Source organism: Ammospiza nelsoni, chromosome 1, assembly GCF_027579445.1.
Source record: "Ammospiza nelsoni isolate bAmmNel1 chromosome 1, bAmmNel1.pri, whole genome shotgun sequence".
Classification (NCBI taxonomy): domain Eukaryota; kingdom Metazoa; phylum Chordata; class Aves; order Passeriformes; family Passerellidae; genus Ammospiza; species Ammospiza nelsoni.
In genome coordinates this window covers 155264917-155285626 of record NC_080633.1, presented here as the reverse complement: position 1 = coordinate 155285626, position 20710 = coordinate 155264917, and the positions used below count along the sequence as shown (strand labels likewise).

At 51.7% G+C, this 20710-nt stretch overlaps 1 protein-coding gene across 2 annotated transcripts in view; it reads right to left on the bottom strand.

Moving 5' to 3' along the window:
- SCRIB (scribble planar cell polarity protein) overlaps positions 1-20710 on the bottom strand; it is a 127819-nt gene that overhangs the window by 27383 nt on the left and 79726 nt on the right. Inside the window, exons 26-32 of one of the 2 annotated variants that reach the window (XM_059468822.1) lie at positions 20320-20439; positions 20054-20110; positions 15476-15532; positions 14329-14412; positions 6431-6781; positions 4148-4216; positions 650-700 (exon numbers count right to left, since the gene is read on the bottom strand). In XM_059468822.1, coding sequence (XP_059324805.1) covers positions 650-700; positions 4148-4216; positions 6431-6781; positions 14329-14412; positions 15476-15532; positions 20054-20110; positions 20320-20439 — 789 coding nt within the window. The remainder of the gene's footprint in view (positions 1-649; positions 701-4147; positions 4217-6430; positions 6782-14328; positions 14413-15475; positions 15533-20053; positions 20111-20319; positions 20440-20710) is intronic. The other variant, XM_059468814.1, reaches the window with a different exon arrangement.

The window sequence follows — 20710 nt, the reverse complement described above, 5'->3', positions numbered from 1 at the left end:
GCCCTTGCAAAACACTGTAAACCACAAGCAGCATTTACACAGCACTGCACACCATGACCAGCACTACAAAGCCCTGCACACCATGAGCAGCACTTAGAAAGCGCTGTAAACCATGAGCAGCACTTACACAGCACTACACACCTCGAGCAGCACTTAGAAAGCGCCATAAACCATGAGCAGCATTTACAAAGCACTGTAAACCATGAGCAGCACTTACACAGCCCTGCACACCATGAGCAGCACTTACACAGCCCTGCACACCATGAGCAGCCCTTACAAAGCGCCGTAAACCATTACAAAGCCTTACAAAGCACTGCACACCATGAGCAGCACTTAGAAAGCACCATAAACCAAAAGCAGCACTTAGAAAGCCCTGCACACCCTGAGCAGCCCTTACACAGCCCTGCACACCTCGAGCAGCACTTACACAGCACTGCACACTATAAGCAGCCCTTACAAAGCACTGTAAACCATTACAAACCTTACACAGCACTGCACACTATAAGCAGCCCTTACAAAGCACTGTAAACCATTACAAAGCCTTACACAGCACTGCACACAATGAGCAGCACTTACAAAGCACTGCACACCTCGAGCAGCACTTATGAGCAGCACTTACAAAGCACTGCACACCATGAGCAGCACTTACAAAGCGTGTCTCCCTGCCGGCCAGGTGAGGGGCCCGGGGGGCTGTGGGCACCTGTGGGGAGGGGCAGCAGCACATAGAGAATGGGAGAGAAAAGGAGAGACTGGGTTTGCCAGGGGAGAGGAGCCCGAGGGGAGCCCCCTGCCCTGCCTGGAACCCCCAGACCCAGCACAGACACCTCCTGCCTCCCCCAGCCCCATGCAGACCTCAAGCCAGGCAGGACCCTCACAGTGCCTACTCAACCCTTACAATGCCTACTCAAACCTTACAATGCCTACTCAACCCTCACAGTGCCTACTCACAGTGCCTACTCAACCCTCACAGTGCCTACTCAACCCTTACAATGCCTACTCAAACCTTACAATGCCTACTCAACCCTCACAGTGCCTACTCACAGTGCCTACTCAACCCTCACAGTGCCTACTCAACCCTTACAATGCCTACTCAACCCTCACAGTGCCTACTCACCCCTCACAGTGCCTACTCAGTGCCTACTCAACCCTCACAGTGCCTACTCAAACCTTACAATGCCTACTCAACCCTCACAGTGCCTACTCAACCCTTATAATCCCTACTCGGGATCAAGGATTCCATTTCCCTCAAGGAATTCTCTGAAATCAGCCAGTCAATTCTGGCTGGGGTACTAGATGTTGAAATCAAAGAATTAACATTATTCTCTGAATTAATTAATTAATTAATTAATTAACTAACATAATTCTCTGAAATCAGCCAGTCGATTCTGGCTGGAGTACAAGATGTTGAAATCAAAGAATTAACATTAAAAATAGATGGAGCCAGAGAGTAAGAGACAAAATTCCTCGGAACTTCTGCTCTGAAGCAGCAACCTGAAAGTGAAGACTCCTGAATCCCTGGAGAAGGAGAGATCCGGGACTGCTCAACCTGGAAAAGACCTCGAAGCCCCTCCACTGCCCTAAAGGGCTCCAGGAGAGCTGGGGAGGGACAGGACAGGGGGGAATGGCTTCCCACTGACAGAGGCAGGGTTGGATGAGATTTTGGGAAGAAATTATTTCATTCAAGGGTGGGCAGGCCCTGGCACAGGTGCCCAGAGCAGCTGTGGCTGCCCCTGCATCCCTGGCAGTGCCCAAGGCCAGGCTGGACAGGGCTGGGAGCCCCTTGGGACAGTGGGAGGTGTCCCTGCCCATGATAGGGGCTGGAATGAAATTGTCCTGAAGGTCCCTTCCCACCCAAACCATCCTGGGAATCTGTGAAAATTACCTCAAAGAAATAAAGAGAATTGGCACCGGTGATAAAAGGAAAACTTACAAAAACCACAGCTGCTGTCAGAAATGTAAACAGGGAAACACAGCTGGAACAAAGTGCATTGGAACAGTTCAGCTGTGACACCGCCTTCCAATGGTGCTGGGAACCTGCTGAACACTCAATTTAAAATGATCCACGACTGAGGGAGATGGGGACAGGCTGAAAGGGAGCAGAGGCTGCGCTCGCGAGCTGCTCCTGCTGCTCCTGGCCCTGCTGCTCAGCCTGCCCCAGCAGCCCAGAGCTCCTGCCCAGCCCCAGAGCTGACATGGAGCAGGGAAGTGCCACAGCTGGGGGAGAACAGCTGGAGAACAGCTGGACTCCAAAAGGAACCAACAGACCCAAAAGGACAGAGAACAAAGAACAACTGGCAATTCACTCCAGCCCCAGTATAAACCCAGCAATGGGAAACGACTGCAAAGGGAAAATGTAAAAATCTCTTTAAATTCATTTAACTTCCAAAGGCTCAACTGAGCTGTGGTACCTCATGTCATGGGATGGACAAGGAGATCAAGGATACTGAAAAGTTCAGAGATAAATAAGGAATATGAATGTCAAGGGATAAAAGGTAATGTTTATATTAATTATTTATACAGACAAAAATCATCAGATAAATAAGGAATATGACTGGTATTCAAGGGATAAGAGGTAATGTCTGTAAAGAAAAAATCATTAGAAGTTGTGACAGTGTTCACAGAAGTCTAAAAATAAAAAAACCCCAAAAATATAACTCTATGTTTCAAAAAGTTTAATTTATTATTTTATAATATATATTATACTATATATATTATAGATTATATAATATAAATATATATTAATATATATTTATGATATATATTATACTAAAACTATACTAAAAAAAAAAAAAAAATCATCAAAAAACTGACTAAAAATAATAATAAAAAAAAAAAAGCAAAAACTTGTGGCTTGGACAAAGAGTCCGAGCCAGCTGACTGTGACTGACTATTAATTAAAAACATAAAACCAATCACAGATCTACTTGCTACATTCACCAACAACAAATAATTACTGTTTACATTTTATTCCTGAAGCCTCTCAGCTTCTCAAAGAGAAAAATCCTAAAAAAAAGGATTGTTCAAAAAGTATCATAACTACAAGAAGCTACAAAAGCAAAGATTCTTCCCATTGCAGAGGGAAAGCCTCTGGCAAGGAGCTGCAGCAGGATCCTGAGGGCAGGGTCAGCCAGAAGAGGCAGCAGCAGGATCCCTCCAGCTCCTGGCCAGCAGCTCTCCATGCTCACAGGGAGAGCCAGGCATCCTCTCTGGTTTACAGACCCAGACCCTGATCCTCCATTTCTAACCACACCAGGCATCCCCTGCAGGCCTGGGCAGCCCTGGTTTAATAACCCAAATCCCAACTCCTCCATTTCTAACCACACCAGGCACCCTCTGCAGGCCTGGGCAGCCCTGGTTTAATAACCAAATCCCAACTCCTCCATTTCTAACCACACCAGGCTGACACAGAGAGGATCAGGCATCCCCTGCAGGCCTGGATAGCCCTGGTTTAATGACCCAAATCTCCATTTCTAACCACACCAGGCTCACATAGAGAGAACCAGGCATCCTCTGCAGCCCTGGTTTACAGACCCAAACCCTGATCCTCCATTTCTCACCACACCAGGCTCACACAGAGAGCCAGGGATCCTCTGCAGGCCTGGGCAGCCCTGGTTTAATAACCCAAATCCCAACTCCTCCATTTCTAACCACACACCAGGCTCACACAGAGCACCACGCATCCTCTCTGGTTTACAGACCCAAACCCTGATCCTCCATTTCTAACCACACCAGGCTCACATAGAGACACCCAGGCATCCCCTGCAGCCCTGGTTTACAGACCCAAACACTGACCCTCCGTTTCTAACCAGACACCAGTTGCCAGAATTAAAGAATCTCTGTGCAGGGCACTGGTCCAAAAAGACCATTCCCAAAAAACTTACAACTACATGTTGTAGCCCCCCCGTCATCACTCTGCAATTAAGCTGCCCCTCAGAGCTCATTCAGAGCAGCTAATTACCCTTCTGGCTCTCTGGGACACTCCGAGGGAGGGAGTTGTTCCCTTGCTCTCTGGTTGCCTGTTGTGATGGATCCCCTCCACCCTGACAGGGTCACTCCAGGGTGGAAATTGCCCTCAGCCCCCTCTGTCCTGCAGCCCTGGCAGTGCCCCCTGCCCTTCCCACACCCCCTGTGCTGGGGGCAGTCTCACCTGAGGATTGCTGGGAGAATAGGGGGATTCACGCCTGGAATTCCCTGCGCCAGCCTCACCCACGGGAGCCTGAAAGAGAGAAAACAAAGCTCAGGACAGAGCTCCAGAGTTACTGCATGGCAGGAGGGGTCTGTGCAGCTCAGGGGCACGGGACACCCTGCACAACCAGCGATATGAAAAATGTGTATTTTATGGTTGGCTTTTTGCAAATATTAAAATGAATATTACATTCATAATATTAACTGGTGTTGTGTTAGAAAGTAATGCTGTATTAATTCTCTTAAGTAGTGTGTTAAATATAGTTTTGGGTTATAAAAAATGTTAAAATAGAAACAATGCTATGTAGGATACTTTTTTTAAAGAAAGGACTTGCAGCGAGATAGCAGCCACAGGACACCTGAATCTTTCAGAGACAAAGAATTTACTGCTCCATTATCAGAAGAAATGAAATTCTTCCTGGCCCGTCGGTGCTGTCAGGATTCAGAGGAAGCAGCTGACACTGCCCAGACAGAATCCTGTGTTTGAATGCAATTTATGCATCATAGATGAGGTGTATGAATATGCAACAGGCTGTTGCTTTTAAGGGTTAATCCTCTGTTAACGTGGGTCCTTTTCGGGCTTATTTTGCCCAGAAAAGATACCCGGATTGTCTGTAACTCTTTGTCTTTATTGTCTCATATTGTCCTAATTAAAATTGTCCAAATTATTATTACTCTAATTGTATTACTATTTTTATAACCATTTTATTACTACTAAAATTTCAAAAACAAGTGATTGGCGTTTTTCACAAGGGAGCAAGGATAGCAGGGCCCAGCAGCAGGTGGCACATGCCAGAAAGCACCAGGAGCAGCGAGGGAATGAGGTTAAACACCGGGATCACATCCCAGCTGGATCGGGTTACATCATCGGCATTCCCAGGAATCCTCCTCCTCCCTGACTCCCACAGCCCTCACAGGCAGGGTCAGCTCCAGGAAAAGCTCCTGGGCACAGACACGGAGCAAAGAAAGCCTGGATGCAGGGACAGAGGGCCCTACTGGCTCCCAGAGCAACCCTGACACTGAGCAGAAAATGCCATTCCTGGATGCAGGGACACAGGGCTCTCCTGGCTCCTAAAGGAACCTCTGGCACTGGGGCTCAGCTGCCAGCAGCTGAACAGAGAGCAGCATCCCAGGAACCACCTGCACTCCCACTGCAGCATCAGGAACACCTTTCACAAGGATTTCTAATGCCTCAAGATAGAGGCAGGTCATTTGGTATTTAGGGAACTATTCAGGCAAACCTACAGCTCCCAGTCACTAATACCATGCACACGGCCAGATGGATAAAATCAATATTTTGACACACCAAGCCTGAAGTTTATACTGGAGCACAGATTCCAGATACCTTGCTAAGCTCACCTGGCTACACACCTGAGAAATTTCTAGGAAGAACTAAACCACCTCCAAGATCACTACAGCTGAGGATTGGGTTTGTTGCTGGCTGTGTATGGGGCTGCTTATGTGGGGCTGCTCTGATTTTCAGACCTCCCAAAAGGCTTTAAAAGGAAGGAGGAGAGAGCAACGTGGTGCTCATCTGGAGGGTGCTATCTTTGGGTCCAGTCCCTGCTCCACCATGGGTTTCCTGTGCAACAGCAGGAATGTCAAACACAGATTTCCCAGAACAGAAAGCAAAGCTCTCCCCTGGAATTCCCAAGTCTTGATCTACTGAATGGTCACTTGGGAGGAGCAGCTCCTGGGCTGCGGATCTGCTGTGGTTTCCAGATGTTTTCCACAGCCCAGAGGAGGGCTGTGGCACCAGCCCTGATCCCCACCAGTGTTTTACAGATGTTCTCCAGATGTTTCCACAGCCCAGAGGAGGGCTGTGGCACCAGCCCTGATCCCCACCAGTGTTTTACAGATGTTCTCCAGATGTTTCCACAGCCCAGAGGAGGGCTGTGGCACCAGCCCTGATCCCCACCAGTGTTTTACAGATGTTCTCCAGATGTTTCCACAGCCCAGAGGAGGGCTGTGGCACCAGCCCTGATCCCCACCAGTGCTGCTCCCAGGCAGAGCCCAGGGGACAGCAGGGAGGTCACAGATGCCATCCTGTCCCCACACCCCAGCACCAGGGTGTGTGTTAGCAGCCAGGGCATGGCCTGGCGGCCCGGGGACCCCTCATGTGGCACATTAGGGGGCACACAGGGCAGGGACCGGCCCGCGGGCGCCGTGCTGCCCGGTGCCAGGGTTTAGTAGGGAGCAGTGGCCAGGCTGTGTCAGTGCATGCCACACACCACACGCTGCTTGCCTTGGAGTGCAGGCTGGTCTTCAGCACGCCCCCCCGGCCGTAGCCCAGGGGAGGCCCCCCCAGGCCAGCCCTGCCCCTGCGGTTGGCCACCACAAAGGGGTTCTCACTGAAGGGGATGGGCTGCGAGTCGATCAGACACTCGGGCGTCTCTGGCAGCTGCTCCTGGGGCAGGGGGCAGCCCTCGGGCTCCTGCTGCTCTGCCTGGGGCTGCTGGGGAGGTGTGGGGGGCCGGGGGGGCCGGGCTGTGCCCGCTGCCGGCTCCGGGGACGCTGCCCGGCCGTGCCATGCCTGTGAGCACAGCATGGCGCAGTCACCCTCCATGCTGCAGCTGGGCTGGGGGCACTCAACAGGCTGAGAGGAAACACAAGGGTCACACAGAAACGAGGAGAACACAGAGAAGAGGAGCACAGAGAAAACAGAACAGCTGCTGAGGGACAGGGGAGAGAATTCCAGTGCTAACGCCCGCACGGCATCCCGACCCTCTCCTGCCCTGCCACCAACCTGTGACCCTCAGTGTCCCTCCTGGAGAGGACCCTGCTGTGCACACACAGCCCAGGAGGCTGACAGGCTGCCCTGCTCCACTCACACACCTCCCTGCAGCTGCTCCCAGCCAAACCCACCTCCAGCACCTGCACAAGCACCTGTGACCCTGTATGAGCACCTGTGACCCTGTGCAAGCGCCTGTGACCCTAAACAAGCACCTGTGACCCTCAGTGCCACTGCCTGGAGAGGAGCCTGCTGTGCACACACAGCTTAGAGAGCTGACAGGCTGCATTGCTCCCACTGAGAAACCTCCCTGCAGCTACTCCCAGCCAAACCCACCTCCAACACCTGTACAAGCACCTGTGACCCTCAGTGTCACTCCAGGGGGCTGACAGGCTGCATTGCTCCCACTCAGAAACCTCCCTGCAGCTGCTCCCAGCCAAACCCACCTCCAACACCTGTACAAGCACATGCTCCCCCCTCACCTCAGCACACACAACCACAGAACATTCAGCTGGGGCTGGGAGGCACCTCTGAGATCCTCCAGTTCAATCCCCACTTCACTGAGCCCCACCACGCATGGTCCAGCCTCTGCTGCCACCCCAGTGCTGCCACAGGGTCACTCCCACCACACCTGCCCAAGTGAACATGCTTTAAGGGCCCCAGTGCTGCCACAGGGCCCCACCTGCCCAGGTGAACATGCTTTAAGGGCCCCAGGGCTCCCAGCACCCCCAAACACCAGAGCTCAGCGAGCACAGCCCCTCTGGGTGGCCCTTGCTGATGGCAGGGCTGAGGCAGCCCCAGCTCTGTCAGGCTCAATTCCCACAGCCCCAGTGACGCCCTGGCCCTTCCCCTCAGTGCCACAGAAGAGAGTTTGTTACCCCAAACACCAGAGCCTTCCTCAGGGCAGCAGGGACAGGCAGAGAGCAGAGCCCAAAGCTTCCATCCGAGTGCCTCCGGGGAGCACAAAGACCTCTCCTGCTCAGAGCGGATTCCTCAGCTTCTGTGTCATGGCAGGGCTCCCCAAAATAGCTCTCAGGGCTGGGCTGCTGACTACAATGGCAGCTGGGAGGCTCAGGAATTTGGGAGGCCCTCCCCTAACCCCCAGCCCAGCCTCTGTGGCTGGCACAGCCCTGCCTCATATCGTGTTTCCTCACCAGCACTACCATAAGACACTCTGCTGGGTGTGATTTTATTGTAAAACCCTGCTTTTAGCCCCTTTTCCCCCAAGTGCCACCATGCCTGATGGTCAGAGGGCAGCCTCAGGCCCTGCTTTGTTCCTGGGCCCAGCTGGATCTGTGTGTCCCTGGAAGCTCCAGCTCCTGCTGCAGCACGTCCTGGTGAGGGATTCCTCACTGCCCAGCCTCTCCAGGGCTATTCCTGCCTCCCTGGAAGCTCCAGCTCCTGCTGCAGCACGTCCTGATGAGGGATTCCTCACTGCCCAGCCTCTCCAGGGCTATTCCTGCCTCCCTGGAAGCTCCAGCTCCTGCTGCAGCACGTCCTGATGAGGGATTCCTCACTGCCCAGCCTCTCCAGGGCTATTCCTGCCTCCCTGGAAGCTCCAGCTCCTGCTGCAGCACGTCCTGGTGAGGGATTCCTCACTGCCCAGCCTCTCCAGGGCTATTCCTGCCTCCCTGGAAGCTCCAGCTCCTGCTGTAGCATGTCCTGGTGAGGGATTCCTCACTGCCCAGCCTCTCCACGGCTATTCCTGTCAGACAAGGCATGGTTTCTATTTTGGGTGAGCAAGAATTTGGGCAATGCAGGGAGCTTTCCCAGCTCGCAGACAGAATAGGCACATGCTACCCTGCATCCTCCCTGGCACGGAAAGAAATCCAGTCAAACCCGTGAACAAGTGAAAAAAAGGAATCAGTGGCAAGAAACTGAAGAGAAAGAGATTCAGAACAGAAAGTACAAGTTGCTAATTAACTCATCATGGTGACTTGCTATTGAGACATGCCAAGGCTTCTCCATCCCTCATAGCCCAGGAAGCAAAACTAGACTCTGATGGTTTTGCTGTGATCAGCCCCTCAGGGGCCTGGCTTTCATTCCTGTTCAATGCAGAGGACACACACTGCAGCAGCTCTTTGATTTCTGTCAGGGAAATGTCAGAGAGTCACAGAATGCCAGGATGGTTTGGGTGGGAAGGGACCTGAAAGCTCAGACTGTTCCAGCCCTGCCATGGCAGGGACACCTTCTGCTGGACCAGACTGCTCCAAGCCCATCCAACCTGGCCTGGGGCACTGCCAGGGATCCAGGGGCAGCCACAGCTTCTCTCCAGGGGTGTGTAACTGGGCTAAGTGAATCTCCTATTGATGTTCCTGATAAATATCCTAATTAATCAACCCTAATAAATTGTTGAAATCAGGGGCTGGTGTGCCCCATCCCCACTGGGACACCTGGAAGCTTCCAATGAATGTCTGGTTTTTACTTTACTGTTCTAACACTATTGCAAGGGTTTTTTTTTTTTTTTTTTCTCTTTTGATTATAAACAACAGGGGGATGAGAGAAGCAGAGCAGGAATTGTAGTCCCAGAATACCAGAACATTCTGAGTTGAAAGGGACCACAGGATCATCGAAGTGATGTCTGTACTGCATGGCCAAAGGGCATCCCCAAAACCAGCATTCCCATGCTGCTTCCAACAGGAATTTTCAGTTTGGTTTCTAAGAGTGGGCAAAGAGAAAGGGCATCTCATCAGCCTGTGTTAAATCCTGCTCACAAAGGGCTCCAGATGCAGCAGCACAGATGGATCCAGGACAGACAACCACTGCTGCCTTCCCTGGTGGCTGCTCTGGGGGAAGCCTCCTGACCAACTCCACCATAGCTGCAGTGGGCAGTGGGGAGATCCACACGTCCTGTTCCCTGGGGGACAGATGGACCTGCACCTCCTCCTGCTGCACAGCAAGAGCAGCTCCCTGCAGATCCCTGTGTGACACAGGAACAGCTCCCTGCACATCCCTGTGTGGCACAGCAGGAACAGCTCCCTGCACATCCCTGTGTGGCACAGCAGGAACAGCTCCCTGCACATCCCTGTGTGGCACAGGAATAGCTCCCTGCAGATCCCTGTGTGGCACAGGAGCAGCTCCCTGCACATCCCTGTGTGGCACAGGAACAGCTCCCTGCAGATCCCTGTGTGGCACAGGGAGCACAGGAACAGCTCCCTGCAGATCCCTCACAGGGAGGACAGGAACCCTGCAGATCCCTCACAGGAACATGTGCAGCAGTTAAAGACACCCAGGTACTGCTCAGAGGAGAACACCTGAGTGAGAACCGCCCTGGAGACAGGAAGGAGGAGAAAACTGCAATAGGAACAGGGCAGGAGCACCAGTCACCTGGAGGAGGCTGCCCAGAGACAGACAACCTGTCACTGACCTGCCTGCCCTTCCACAGGAGAAAAACACGATGGGACAGGGCAGGAGCACCAGTCACCCGGAGGAGGCTGCCCAGATGTCAGAACTCAGCACATCCCTCTGGGTGTCCAGAGTTGCTGGGACCCCTGCCAAGGGGCTCAGAGACCCTGGCACACAGCCCAGAGCACCTGTGGGTTTGATTTTGACCCTTGGAGCAAATTGCCAGCTTTGTATGAAGACCTGAAAGCCACAGAAGTTTAAGTAGTGTAATAATAAAATTATCACTAGGTGAAAAAGTAGATTTTGGGTTTTTTAGAATAGGGGTTTTGGGGGCAAGATGGAGGGACTTGGGTGTGTCCAGCCTTTCTTCTTCTCTACGTCTGTCTTCTGCTGTGATGTTGGCACTTTGGGATTGGTTTAGAATAGAAATTCACTGTCTAACATAGGTCATAGGTATTGGGAATTAAGTATAAATATGTTATATTTAGAATAGAAGTGCACTGTCCAACACAAGTGATGGTATTGGGAATTAAGGTAAATATGTTATATTTAGAATAGAAGTGCACTGTCTAACATAGGTGATGGGTATTGGGAATTAAGTGTAAATATGTTATATGTAGTTTGTAGTATAAAAGGATAACACCACCTCAGGGGCGGTCAGAGTGCCTGTGGCTGCCCTGCTGAGCAGATCTCGGCTGGGCAGAAAGAAAATTTCATAGATAAGAATTAATAAACAACCTTAAGACCAAAAAGTGAAGAGTCCAGACTCATTCTTCAGCTGCGTGGGCTGAAGCAGAGACATCCTGCACATCTCCGGGCAGCAATTATCAAACATCTACCTGAGATTCCAGTGGCCCCCTAACAGAACAGGGCAGCTCCTGAAGGAGCGCCAGCCCCTCCCTGTCCCCAGGACCAGGCAGATTTCCTTTTCCAACCAGAGCAAAGACAGGGCTGGTGACAGCTGGGCCCACACAGGCCCCCTTGGCCGGGGCCCTCTCTGCAATGGGACATTTTTAGAAGCCCCCACGGCCCTGTGCCCGGCCCCACATTCCCATGCCTGGCGTTCCCAGGCTGACCCCACTGCCAGGCACAGCCCCAGAGCTGCTCTGCTCTGCACCACCCTGAGCTGTGCTGCATGGACCCAAAGCTGCTCTGCACCACCCTGAGCTGCTCTGCACCACCCTGAGCTGCTCTGCACCACCCTGAGCTGTGCTGCATGGACCCAGAGCTGCTCTGCATCACCCTGAGCTGTGCTGCACGGACCCAGAGCTGCTCTGCACAGCCCCAGAGCTGCTCTGCTCTGCACCACCCCGAGCTGTGCTGCACAGCCCCAGAGCTGCTCCGCACCACCCTGAGCTGTCCTGCACGGACCCAGAGCTGCTCTGCACCACCCTGAGCTGTCCTGCACGGACCCAGAGCTGTTCTGCACCACCCTGAGCTGCGCTGCATGGACCCAGAGCTGCTCTGCACCACCCTGAGCTGTGCTGCACGGACCCAGAGCTGCTCTGCACCACCCTGAGCTGTGCTGCACGGACCCAGCTGCTGCCTGGGGCTGACTCTGCCCCTGTTCCAGCTCCTGAGTTACACTCAGAGGCGCTAATAATAATCCTTTTCCTGATACTGCTCTGCTGTGTGAACAGCAAGAGGGAGAAAAATCAAAGCTGGGAAGGGTGGGGAGAAAAGGAGGCAGAGCTGGAGCCAAAGTAGAGCTGTCACTGGAGGAACAGAGGAAAGAGAACAGGAGAGGAGAGCTGTCTGCATGGAAGGAGATGGAGACAGGAAGGACAAAAGATGATCCTGAAACACCAGAATGGGAATGCAGAATGGGGTGATGACAGCAAAGGGAGATCTTGCTGCAACAGGGGGAAAGGAGGAAGACTGGGGATGTGTGAAGGAGCAGGCAGAAACCCAGCAGAATGGGTGTGATGCAGGAAAGATAAAAGAAAAGATGGAGAGGTGAGATTTTAAACAACACAGGAGAGAGATAAACCTGTAATCTGTGAAGTTTGTGCTGGAATTTGGAAGAGAAACCTGGAATTTCTCCTGGCCACTACCAGTGAGGGACTGCCAGGCAGGGCCCAGGACAGCAATGCCCAGGCAGGAGTCACAATCACAACAGGATACAGGAGCCACAGGGCTCGGCCAGGACACAACCACAGCCAGAACCACAGCCATGACACACAACCACAGCCCCCTCTCTCCTGCAGCCTGGGGGAACCCTGGCTGTGACAGAACCTCAGGGCAGCCTGGGCTGGAAGGGACCCTGAGAGCAGCCAGTGCCACCCCTGCCATGGCCAGGGACACTTCCACCAGAGCACCAGGGGTAGACACTTCCACTGAATGGATGGCTCCAAGCACGGTCCAACCCGGCCTTAAACATTTTCTGTGTGTAATACTTCCAGTTTCAGCACTCTCATCCCTCCCATTTCCTAAACATCATCCCACAATGAACTCACAACTGAGCTGTGCACACAGCACTGCCATCACTGTGTGGGGAAGGATCCTTCTCTCCCTCCTTGGCAGCTCTCTGGAGCCTCTTCCTTCCACAACAAATCCCTGCACTCCTCACCCACATCCCTTTCTCTGCCATCTGGCTGTTCTCTCTGCCTTGCTCCCATCTCTGGTTTTTGCAGCTTCTCAAACTGTGCCACTTCCCTTCCCAGAAGGCAAAGCTGCCTGCCTCTTGCTCTCCTCATTTTCTCATTCCCATCTTCCTTTTGCAGCTCCTGGTTCAGTGCCTGAGGCCCCACAGCTCTGCTGCCCAGTTTTCTTCTGTCACCTCTGTGAGAGTCTGTCTGAATTTTCCCTCATCTGCCTCATGAGCGTCATTGGGGGACCACTGAAGAGAAGACCCCCCTGTCTGAAATCTCTGGCTCCAAAGGAGAAACTCATGTGCCTGAGACCTGACAGCACAGTGCTAAGCCATTGTTTACACAGGTGTTGTTTGCTGGATGCTACACTGAGCCCAATGAGAAGAAGGAGCACCATGCCCCGTTTGCAACAACAGCTCTGGAAGCTGTCCCACCTCTTGGCCTGGCTGGACTTCTGAGTTTCACGTGGTCTCCCACGGAAGACCCTCACCTGTTTTACAACCACCGTGACAGACAGACTGAGATGTAAGGAGCCTCTCCATCGAGGACTGAGACATGGAACCCCCATGTGAAAAGGCCCCTCTGCTCCTTCCAAGGTCTGGGACTGAAACCCCCAACCCGGGGAGGTGTGTGGGGGGACCAAAGCTGACCAAAGCGAGATGTTTGCCTGCAGGTATGAGCATTGGACCACATAAACAATGGCTCTCACTTACTGCTGAGAACATGGACTACCTGTTACATCTATTCCTTATGGCATCTGTTTCCCTCCCCCCTTACAATTTTCAACAGAATTATCAAAATAAAAACCTCTGAGTTAGCTAAAGATTTTGAGATCTCCCCGACATAACAGGTGGATCCTCAACTGGACTGGACCAAAGGACTTTGTCTCTACATTTGGTAGGTATATCCCTCTCTCTCTCTCTTCTCTTGCTTTCTTTATCTTTTCCTCTCCCTTAACTCCTCTACCACATTTTGCTGTGGTCATTCATTGTTTTGATTATCACTGCAAACCCCCTGTGCTGTGTTGGTTCTTTTTGCACTCTGAGATCAAATCCACGAACCATCACAAACCCCGTTCGTAAGGATGGACCGTGACACCCTCCCACAGCACGGCACAGGAGGAGGGCAGGAGATGGAGGGACCACGGCCTGCCCTGTTGGGATCCCCATCCCATCTCCACAGCCCCTCTCCTGTTGGGAATCACACCCACAGCCCCTCAGAGCCTCTCCTGTTGGGAATCACAGCTCCACAGCCCCTCTCCTGTTGGGAATCACACCCACAGCCCCTCAGTGCCTCTCCTGTTGGGAATCACAGCTCCGCAGCCCCTCTCCTGTTGGGAATCACACCCACAGCCCCTCAGTGCCTCTCCTGTTGGGAATCACAGCTCCGCAGCCCCTCTCCTGTTGGGAATCACACCTCCACAGCACCTCCCCTGCAGGAACCCCCCCTCCAGAGCCCCCCAGGACCCCCACTCACAGCACGGTTGCCTCTCTGCAGGCCACTGCTGGGCAGAGCTGCCAGGGTTCTGTAGTCCAGGCGCAGGGGCTCGCTGGGGACGTTCTGGAGAGGGGGAAAAAACCAGCAACAGGTCAGGCCCAAAGGCAATTAAATCAATGAGAAAAAGCAATGAAAAGGGAATCACCCCGGTAATAACTCAGGTCTTATCTCAAACTCATCAGAGCTCCCACTGCCTGGGAAAAGAGCTGGAGTTGTTCAAAGCACAACCATGTGAACTCATGGTAGGAGCCAGGCTTGAGAAACACCAAAGAGAATGTGTCCCTGTGCACCCCTGGGCACCCACTGCTGCTCAGATCCCTGCACTCCTCCTGCCCCATTTCCACCTCCTGATGGAGCAGAGAATGTGCCATCCCCACCTGTTTGCTCCAACAGCACCTGGAATGATGGACCTGGGCACGTGTAAGAATGCAAGCATGCAATTCCTCTACAGCTCCTTTTCCCAGCCTTACCTCACACTCACTGTACAACTTTGTTCCATTCTGCTTCCCACATATTGCCTTTCTAACCCTAAAGAGGAGAGCCAAAGTTTCTAACCCAGCCCATTTTCCTCAATCCCTCACGCATTTCTTCAGTTCTGATCTCTGACCCCCAAAGTCACTTCCCCTTATGGGAGGGAGTGGAGAACACAAGCTCTGGGGAACAAACTCTTTTTGGGGATTTCTCCAGCCTTCCAGCCTAGTGTCACAGACATCTTTTCATGAAAAATCCTTTCCTTAGGATTTTCCCTCCTGAGAAGCTAAGAGGCCTCAGGAACAAAATGTAAACAATGGTTATCTGCTGCTGTGGAATGCAACAGGTGCATCTGTGTTGTTTCTAATTAATGGCCAATCACAGTCAGCTGGCTTGGGCACAGGGCCTGCAACACAAACCTTTGTTATCATTCTTTTCTATTCTATTCTTAGCTTAGCCAGCCTTCTGAGAAAACCTTTTCTTCTATTATTTTAGTATAGTTTAATGTAATATATATAATAAAATAAATCAGCCTTCTGAGACATGGAGTCAGGTCCTCGTCTCTTCCCTCATCCTGGGACCCCTGTGAACACCATCACAGCCTAGCTGCAGCCCTTTCCTGGCCTCTCAGCCCTTCCCCTCAGGTGCTGCTCACCTCTGCTTCCTCCTCAAGCTGCTGCGTGGCCGCCTCCCGCTCCCTACGCATCCGCTCCTTCCGTGGGACGGACAGACAGACAGACAGGGCCAGGGCAGAGAGGAGAGAGAGGCACAGAGGTCACACAGCTGGCCAGGGCTGCTCAGGGGACACGGGGACAGTGCCAGCACCACGAGAGGGGCAGAGGAACCCAGCATTGGCACTGGGTAGGGAGGAGCCGGAATTGGGAGCTGTTACTGACAGAGGAAAGGACAGGGACAGAATATCTGGGCGCACAGGGGAGAGGGAGAGCAGGTGTCCCCAAGATCCTCTGAGGGACAGTCCTGGGGAACTGATGTCCCCAAGCAAATCCACACCAAGGGAGAGGAGGAGTTTGCTCACTGCTGGAATGTCGCAGACAACTTTTATGAAAAATCTTTTTTTCAGGATTTTTCCTCCTGAGAAGCCGGGAGGCCTCAGGAACAAAATGTAAACAATGGTTATCTGCTGCTGTGGAATGCAACAGGTGCATCTGTGATTGGTCTCATGTGGTTGTTTCTAATTAATGGCCAATCACAGTCAGCTGGCTCGGACACAGAGCCTGAGCCACAAACTTTTGTTATCATTCTTTTCTATTCTATTATTAGCCAGCCTTCTGATGAAAACCTTTTCTTCTATTATTTTAGTATAGTTTTAATGTAATATATATCATAAAATAATAAATCAAGCTTTCTGAAACATGGACTCAACATTCTTGTCTCTTCCCTCATCCAAGAACCCCTGTGAACACGGTCACACTGCAAGAGACACCTTGATGGAAAAGCAATGGAATGGAAAAGCAAATCCACACCAAGGGAGAGGAGGAGTTTGCTCACTGCTGCAAGAGACACCTTGCTGGAGCACAGGCAGGACAGGCTGGGAGGGAATGGAAAAGCAAATCCAGGCCTTGCTGGCTCACAGCGCCACAGACACAGTGATGCAAACACATCCAAAGGGACAGAAATGCCTTGGCTCGGCACTGCAGGGCCATCAGGGAGTGACCAGTGGCTCATCCCAAAAGCCCCTGCCATGGGATAGCTTCAGGCTGCAGGAGGAAGGGAACGGCCAGGGCTTGTCCTAAGGACTGATTCTGGGCACGGATATTTCTGTGACGTGTCCCCTGGCAGCTCTGGGCACAGCCAGGCCTGGGGACAGCACAGCAGCACCTTCTCCTGTCCATGGAGCCCTCCCAGCTGCTCTCCCCAAGCAGGAACCAGATGGTCCAGAAGCTCCTGACCCTGGGAGGATGGGAGGCAGCTCAGAGGGACCAACCAAAAATTCTGCTGAGCACCTGGGCCCTGTTCTTTAACAGATTCCAAGCACTACAGATTGCCACTGCTCCACATCACCCTGTGAGCTCTGAGCAAGGACAAGCAGCCTGAGAAGTCACTAAACCTCTGGAGGATCACAGCTCCCAAAAGGATATTGAGGGATATTTAAGGTAAAGTTTACTCTGGAGGATCACAGCTCTCAAAAGGATATTGAGGGATATTTAAGGTAAAGTTTACTCTGGAGGATCACAGCTCTCAAAAGGATATTGAGGGATATTTAAGGTAAAGTTTACTCTGGAGGATCCCAACTCCCAAAAGGATATTGAGGGATATTTAAGGTAAAGTTTACTCTGGAGGATCCCAGCTCTCAAAAGGATATTGAGGGATATTTAAGGTAAAGTTTACTCTGGAGGATCCCAACTCCCAAAAGGATATTGAGGGATATTTAAGGTAAAGTTTACTCTGGAGGATCCCAACTCCCAAAAGGATATTGAGGGATATTTAAGGTAAAGTTTACTCTGGAGGATCCCAACTCCCAAAAGGATATTGAGGGATGCTCAAGGTAAAGTTTACTGTGGAGGATCACAACTCCCAAAAGGATATTGAGGGATATTTAAGGTAAAATTTATTCTAATCTGGTTATGCTTGTTTTGGCCAAGAGTCCTCTGCAGGGTGAGGGTGACACTAATGTGGGGTGTGACTCCTCTCTGAGGTCACATTCTGAGGAGTGACAGGAGCACCAGTCAGCCCAGATGGAGCTGTGGCTCCAAATTCCCACAAATTTGTGGCTCCAAATTCTGCTCCAAATCCACCTCTGACAATGGCTGGGGGGGGATCTGAATTAAGACTAAAAAACAACAGATAAAATACAGGCACAGGCAGGAGGGAGCAGCAGGAATCATCCCATCGAGACTCAGAGTCACTGACACTTCTAGAAACTGGATTATCACAGAACTGGAGGCAGGAGGTGCCAGAAGAGAATGGGTTTGAAAACTTCCACCACGAGTAGAGCAAAGGCATAATTCCTCCAGTTACTCAGTTCACAGCTTGCTGTGGGCTGCAGACACGTGTGGTCTCCATTGCTCTTGTGCAAGAATGAACATGAAACAATGAAGGGCAAGAAAAACACTCCAAAAATGGGGACAGAAATTACAGGGATCTGGCACTGGGACAGGAACCTCCTTCAGTATTCCAACAGCCACCACGGAGTGCTGGCTCCACCACTGGGACAAATTTAATCACCAAAACCAGTTTTACAGACATAATCCCAGGTTCAAGGTTTAAAAGACCCAGCAGAAAAACGTCTTTGCTCAGGGGCCTCACGATCCCAGGGAGCCTGGAGCATCCATTGCTGCCTCCTCCTGGCACACCAAGGGAAGGGGCACCAAAATACATCAGCTTTTTTTTTAAAAAAATAGATATGGCCAAGGCTACTTCAGCAATCACAAAAGTTTCTCTAGTTTTTTTTTTTTGGTTGTTTTTTTTTTTTTTTGACCCAAGTGTTTTTAAGTAATCTCAATATAAATTTTGGCAAAGTCTTTCTTTACTTGAATCTGGACAAATGGCACCTGCTCAGCCCCAGCATCAGAATTTGGGGCCACACCTGCTATATTCACAGGAGTTAGGAATGCTGATACTGACCCACAGTATCACCTGAACTCTCCTGGAACGTATTTCAATCCACATATCCATATTCAAATCCATATTAAATGGATTTCAATCCACATATCCATATTCAAATCCATATTAAATGGATTTCAATCCATATATCCATATTCAAATCCATATACTGCCCATATTGGAACTGGCAGGAATATCCTTTGCTCAGACAGAAACACCAAGAAATCAGGTTTGCTGAAACCACATCAAACCACACTGAGCTCCTTCCCAGGCAAGGAATGAGACATTTTACAGGAAAAAAACTAAATCTGATCTGAACTGCCTTTGCTCTGGGCTGAACCAAGAGTATTACTGAGGTCCCTCCTACCCAAATTAGTCAGGATGGTTTGGGTTTGGGTGGGATGAGACCCTCCAGGGCCATCCTGTCCAGCCCCTGCAGTGAGAGACATCCTCAGCTGGACCAGGCTGAGGATCACTCTGTGAGGTCACTCCACTTCCACCCAGAGCTGCCAACCTCTCTCTGCTCCTGGGGGCAGCAAATGGGAACGAGCTCAGGAACTGCAGACAGAGCCCAGGGAAACTTCAGGGGCATCTGAACCTGGAACCTGACAAAACACCTCAAAGTGTACACACACCTCTGCCAGCAGAGCAGATACCCTACTGACAACACTGAAGAATTCCATTTTCCCTCTTCTTCCAGTGACTCTGACTGGATAAATGACTGTTTTAAGAGGGATGACTGGAAACTACATCCTGAAGAGGCTTGAGTCTGCTGATCTATTATTGTGAAATTGTCCTGTGAAATTCTCTTTCTGTGCAGGGCTGAGCCAGCAGAGAGAGACAAAACTCTCACAGCAAAGCAGAGAAATGGCCATGTGAACTGAGGAGCACAAAGCTGTGTCTGACCAACAGCATCACTTCTGCACTCAGGGCAGCTCAGAGCTGTGTTCTCATCTTTGCTCACAAAACCTCTGTCAGTCACAGGGTGAATGATTAAACTTGGGACTTCCAAGCTCATTGGCCATTGTTCTGGAAGCTGCAGCTTGGCCAGGAGGTACCAGCAAGTTACAAGGGTTGTTTTTGTGAATGCCACAGGAACATCACCAGGGAGGGATGGACCACAGGAACATCACCAGGGAGGGACTGACCACAGGAACATCACCAGGGAGGGACTGACCACAGGAACATCACCAGGGAGGGACTGACCACAGGAACGTCACCAGAGAGGGACTGACCACAGGAACATCACCAGGGAGGGACTGACCACAGGAACGTCACCAGAGAGGGATGGACCACAGGAACATCACCAGAGAGGGACTGACCACAGGAACATCACCAGAGAGGGATGGACCACAGGAACATCACCAGAGAGGTGCACAGGGAGGTGCAGCACAGCCTAAGAGAGGCCAGGGCAACAGAGTAGTGCACCACAGAGAGGGAATGCCCAGAGCTCCCCCCCATGGCACTGCCAAGGGGGCAGAGATCCAGAGCTGCCCATGGCACTGACACCAGGGCAGAGATCCGTAACTGCAATGACAATGGGGCAGAGCTCTGGAGCTCCCCAGGCACTACAGTGGAGCAGAGATAGCCCGTGACACCTTCTTTGGGACCCACAGGCTCGGCAGAGCCACTGCCACAAACACATTCTGCTACACACATGATCTCTCACCACTTTCTCCACTTCTTCTCTCTCCCACTGAGTGGCTTCTCTCACCATTTCCATCTCCTAGGAGAGAGCAGAGTTAGAGCCAGCTCAGCCCATGCTCTCTCCACACCTGCAGCACCTGGAACCTCACCAAGGGTCACAGTCCCATCCTAGAGTGTTCCTGATCCTTATGCTGGGCCCTTCTGATCCCAGGCCATGCCCACAGCACACTGCAGGCTGCATGCACCAGGGAGACACCAGAGACTTGCAGAAAGTGCTCCCACACCCACCTTCTGCAGGATCTCCAGCTCCTCGGGGCTCAGGTCCCGGTCGATGGAGGAGATGCTCTCCAGGCTGTTCTTGCGCCCGATGCCAGCAGCAAAAGGGTTGGCAATAATTCCTGGGGACATCTGCAGAGCAAGCAGCACGTCACCACACCTGGTGGGAGCCACAGAATTCATCCCAGAAACTCTCAGCCTCCCACACACAGAGTGCCAAGCAAGCCAGACACAGAACTCTTCCAACAACCTGAAACCTTATTCCATAGAACCCCAGACTGGTTTGGGTTGGAAGGGACCTGAAGAGAATCCAGCTCCATCCCTGCCATTTAGGTCATTGTTTGAGGAAAACAAGGTCTAATTAAGCTGAATCCCACACACAGAGTGCCAGGACAATGCCAAG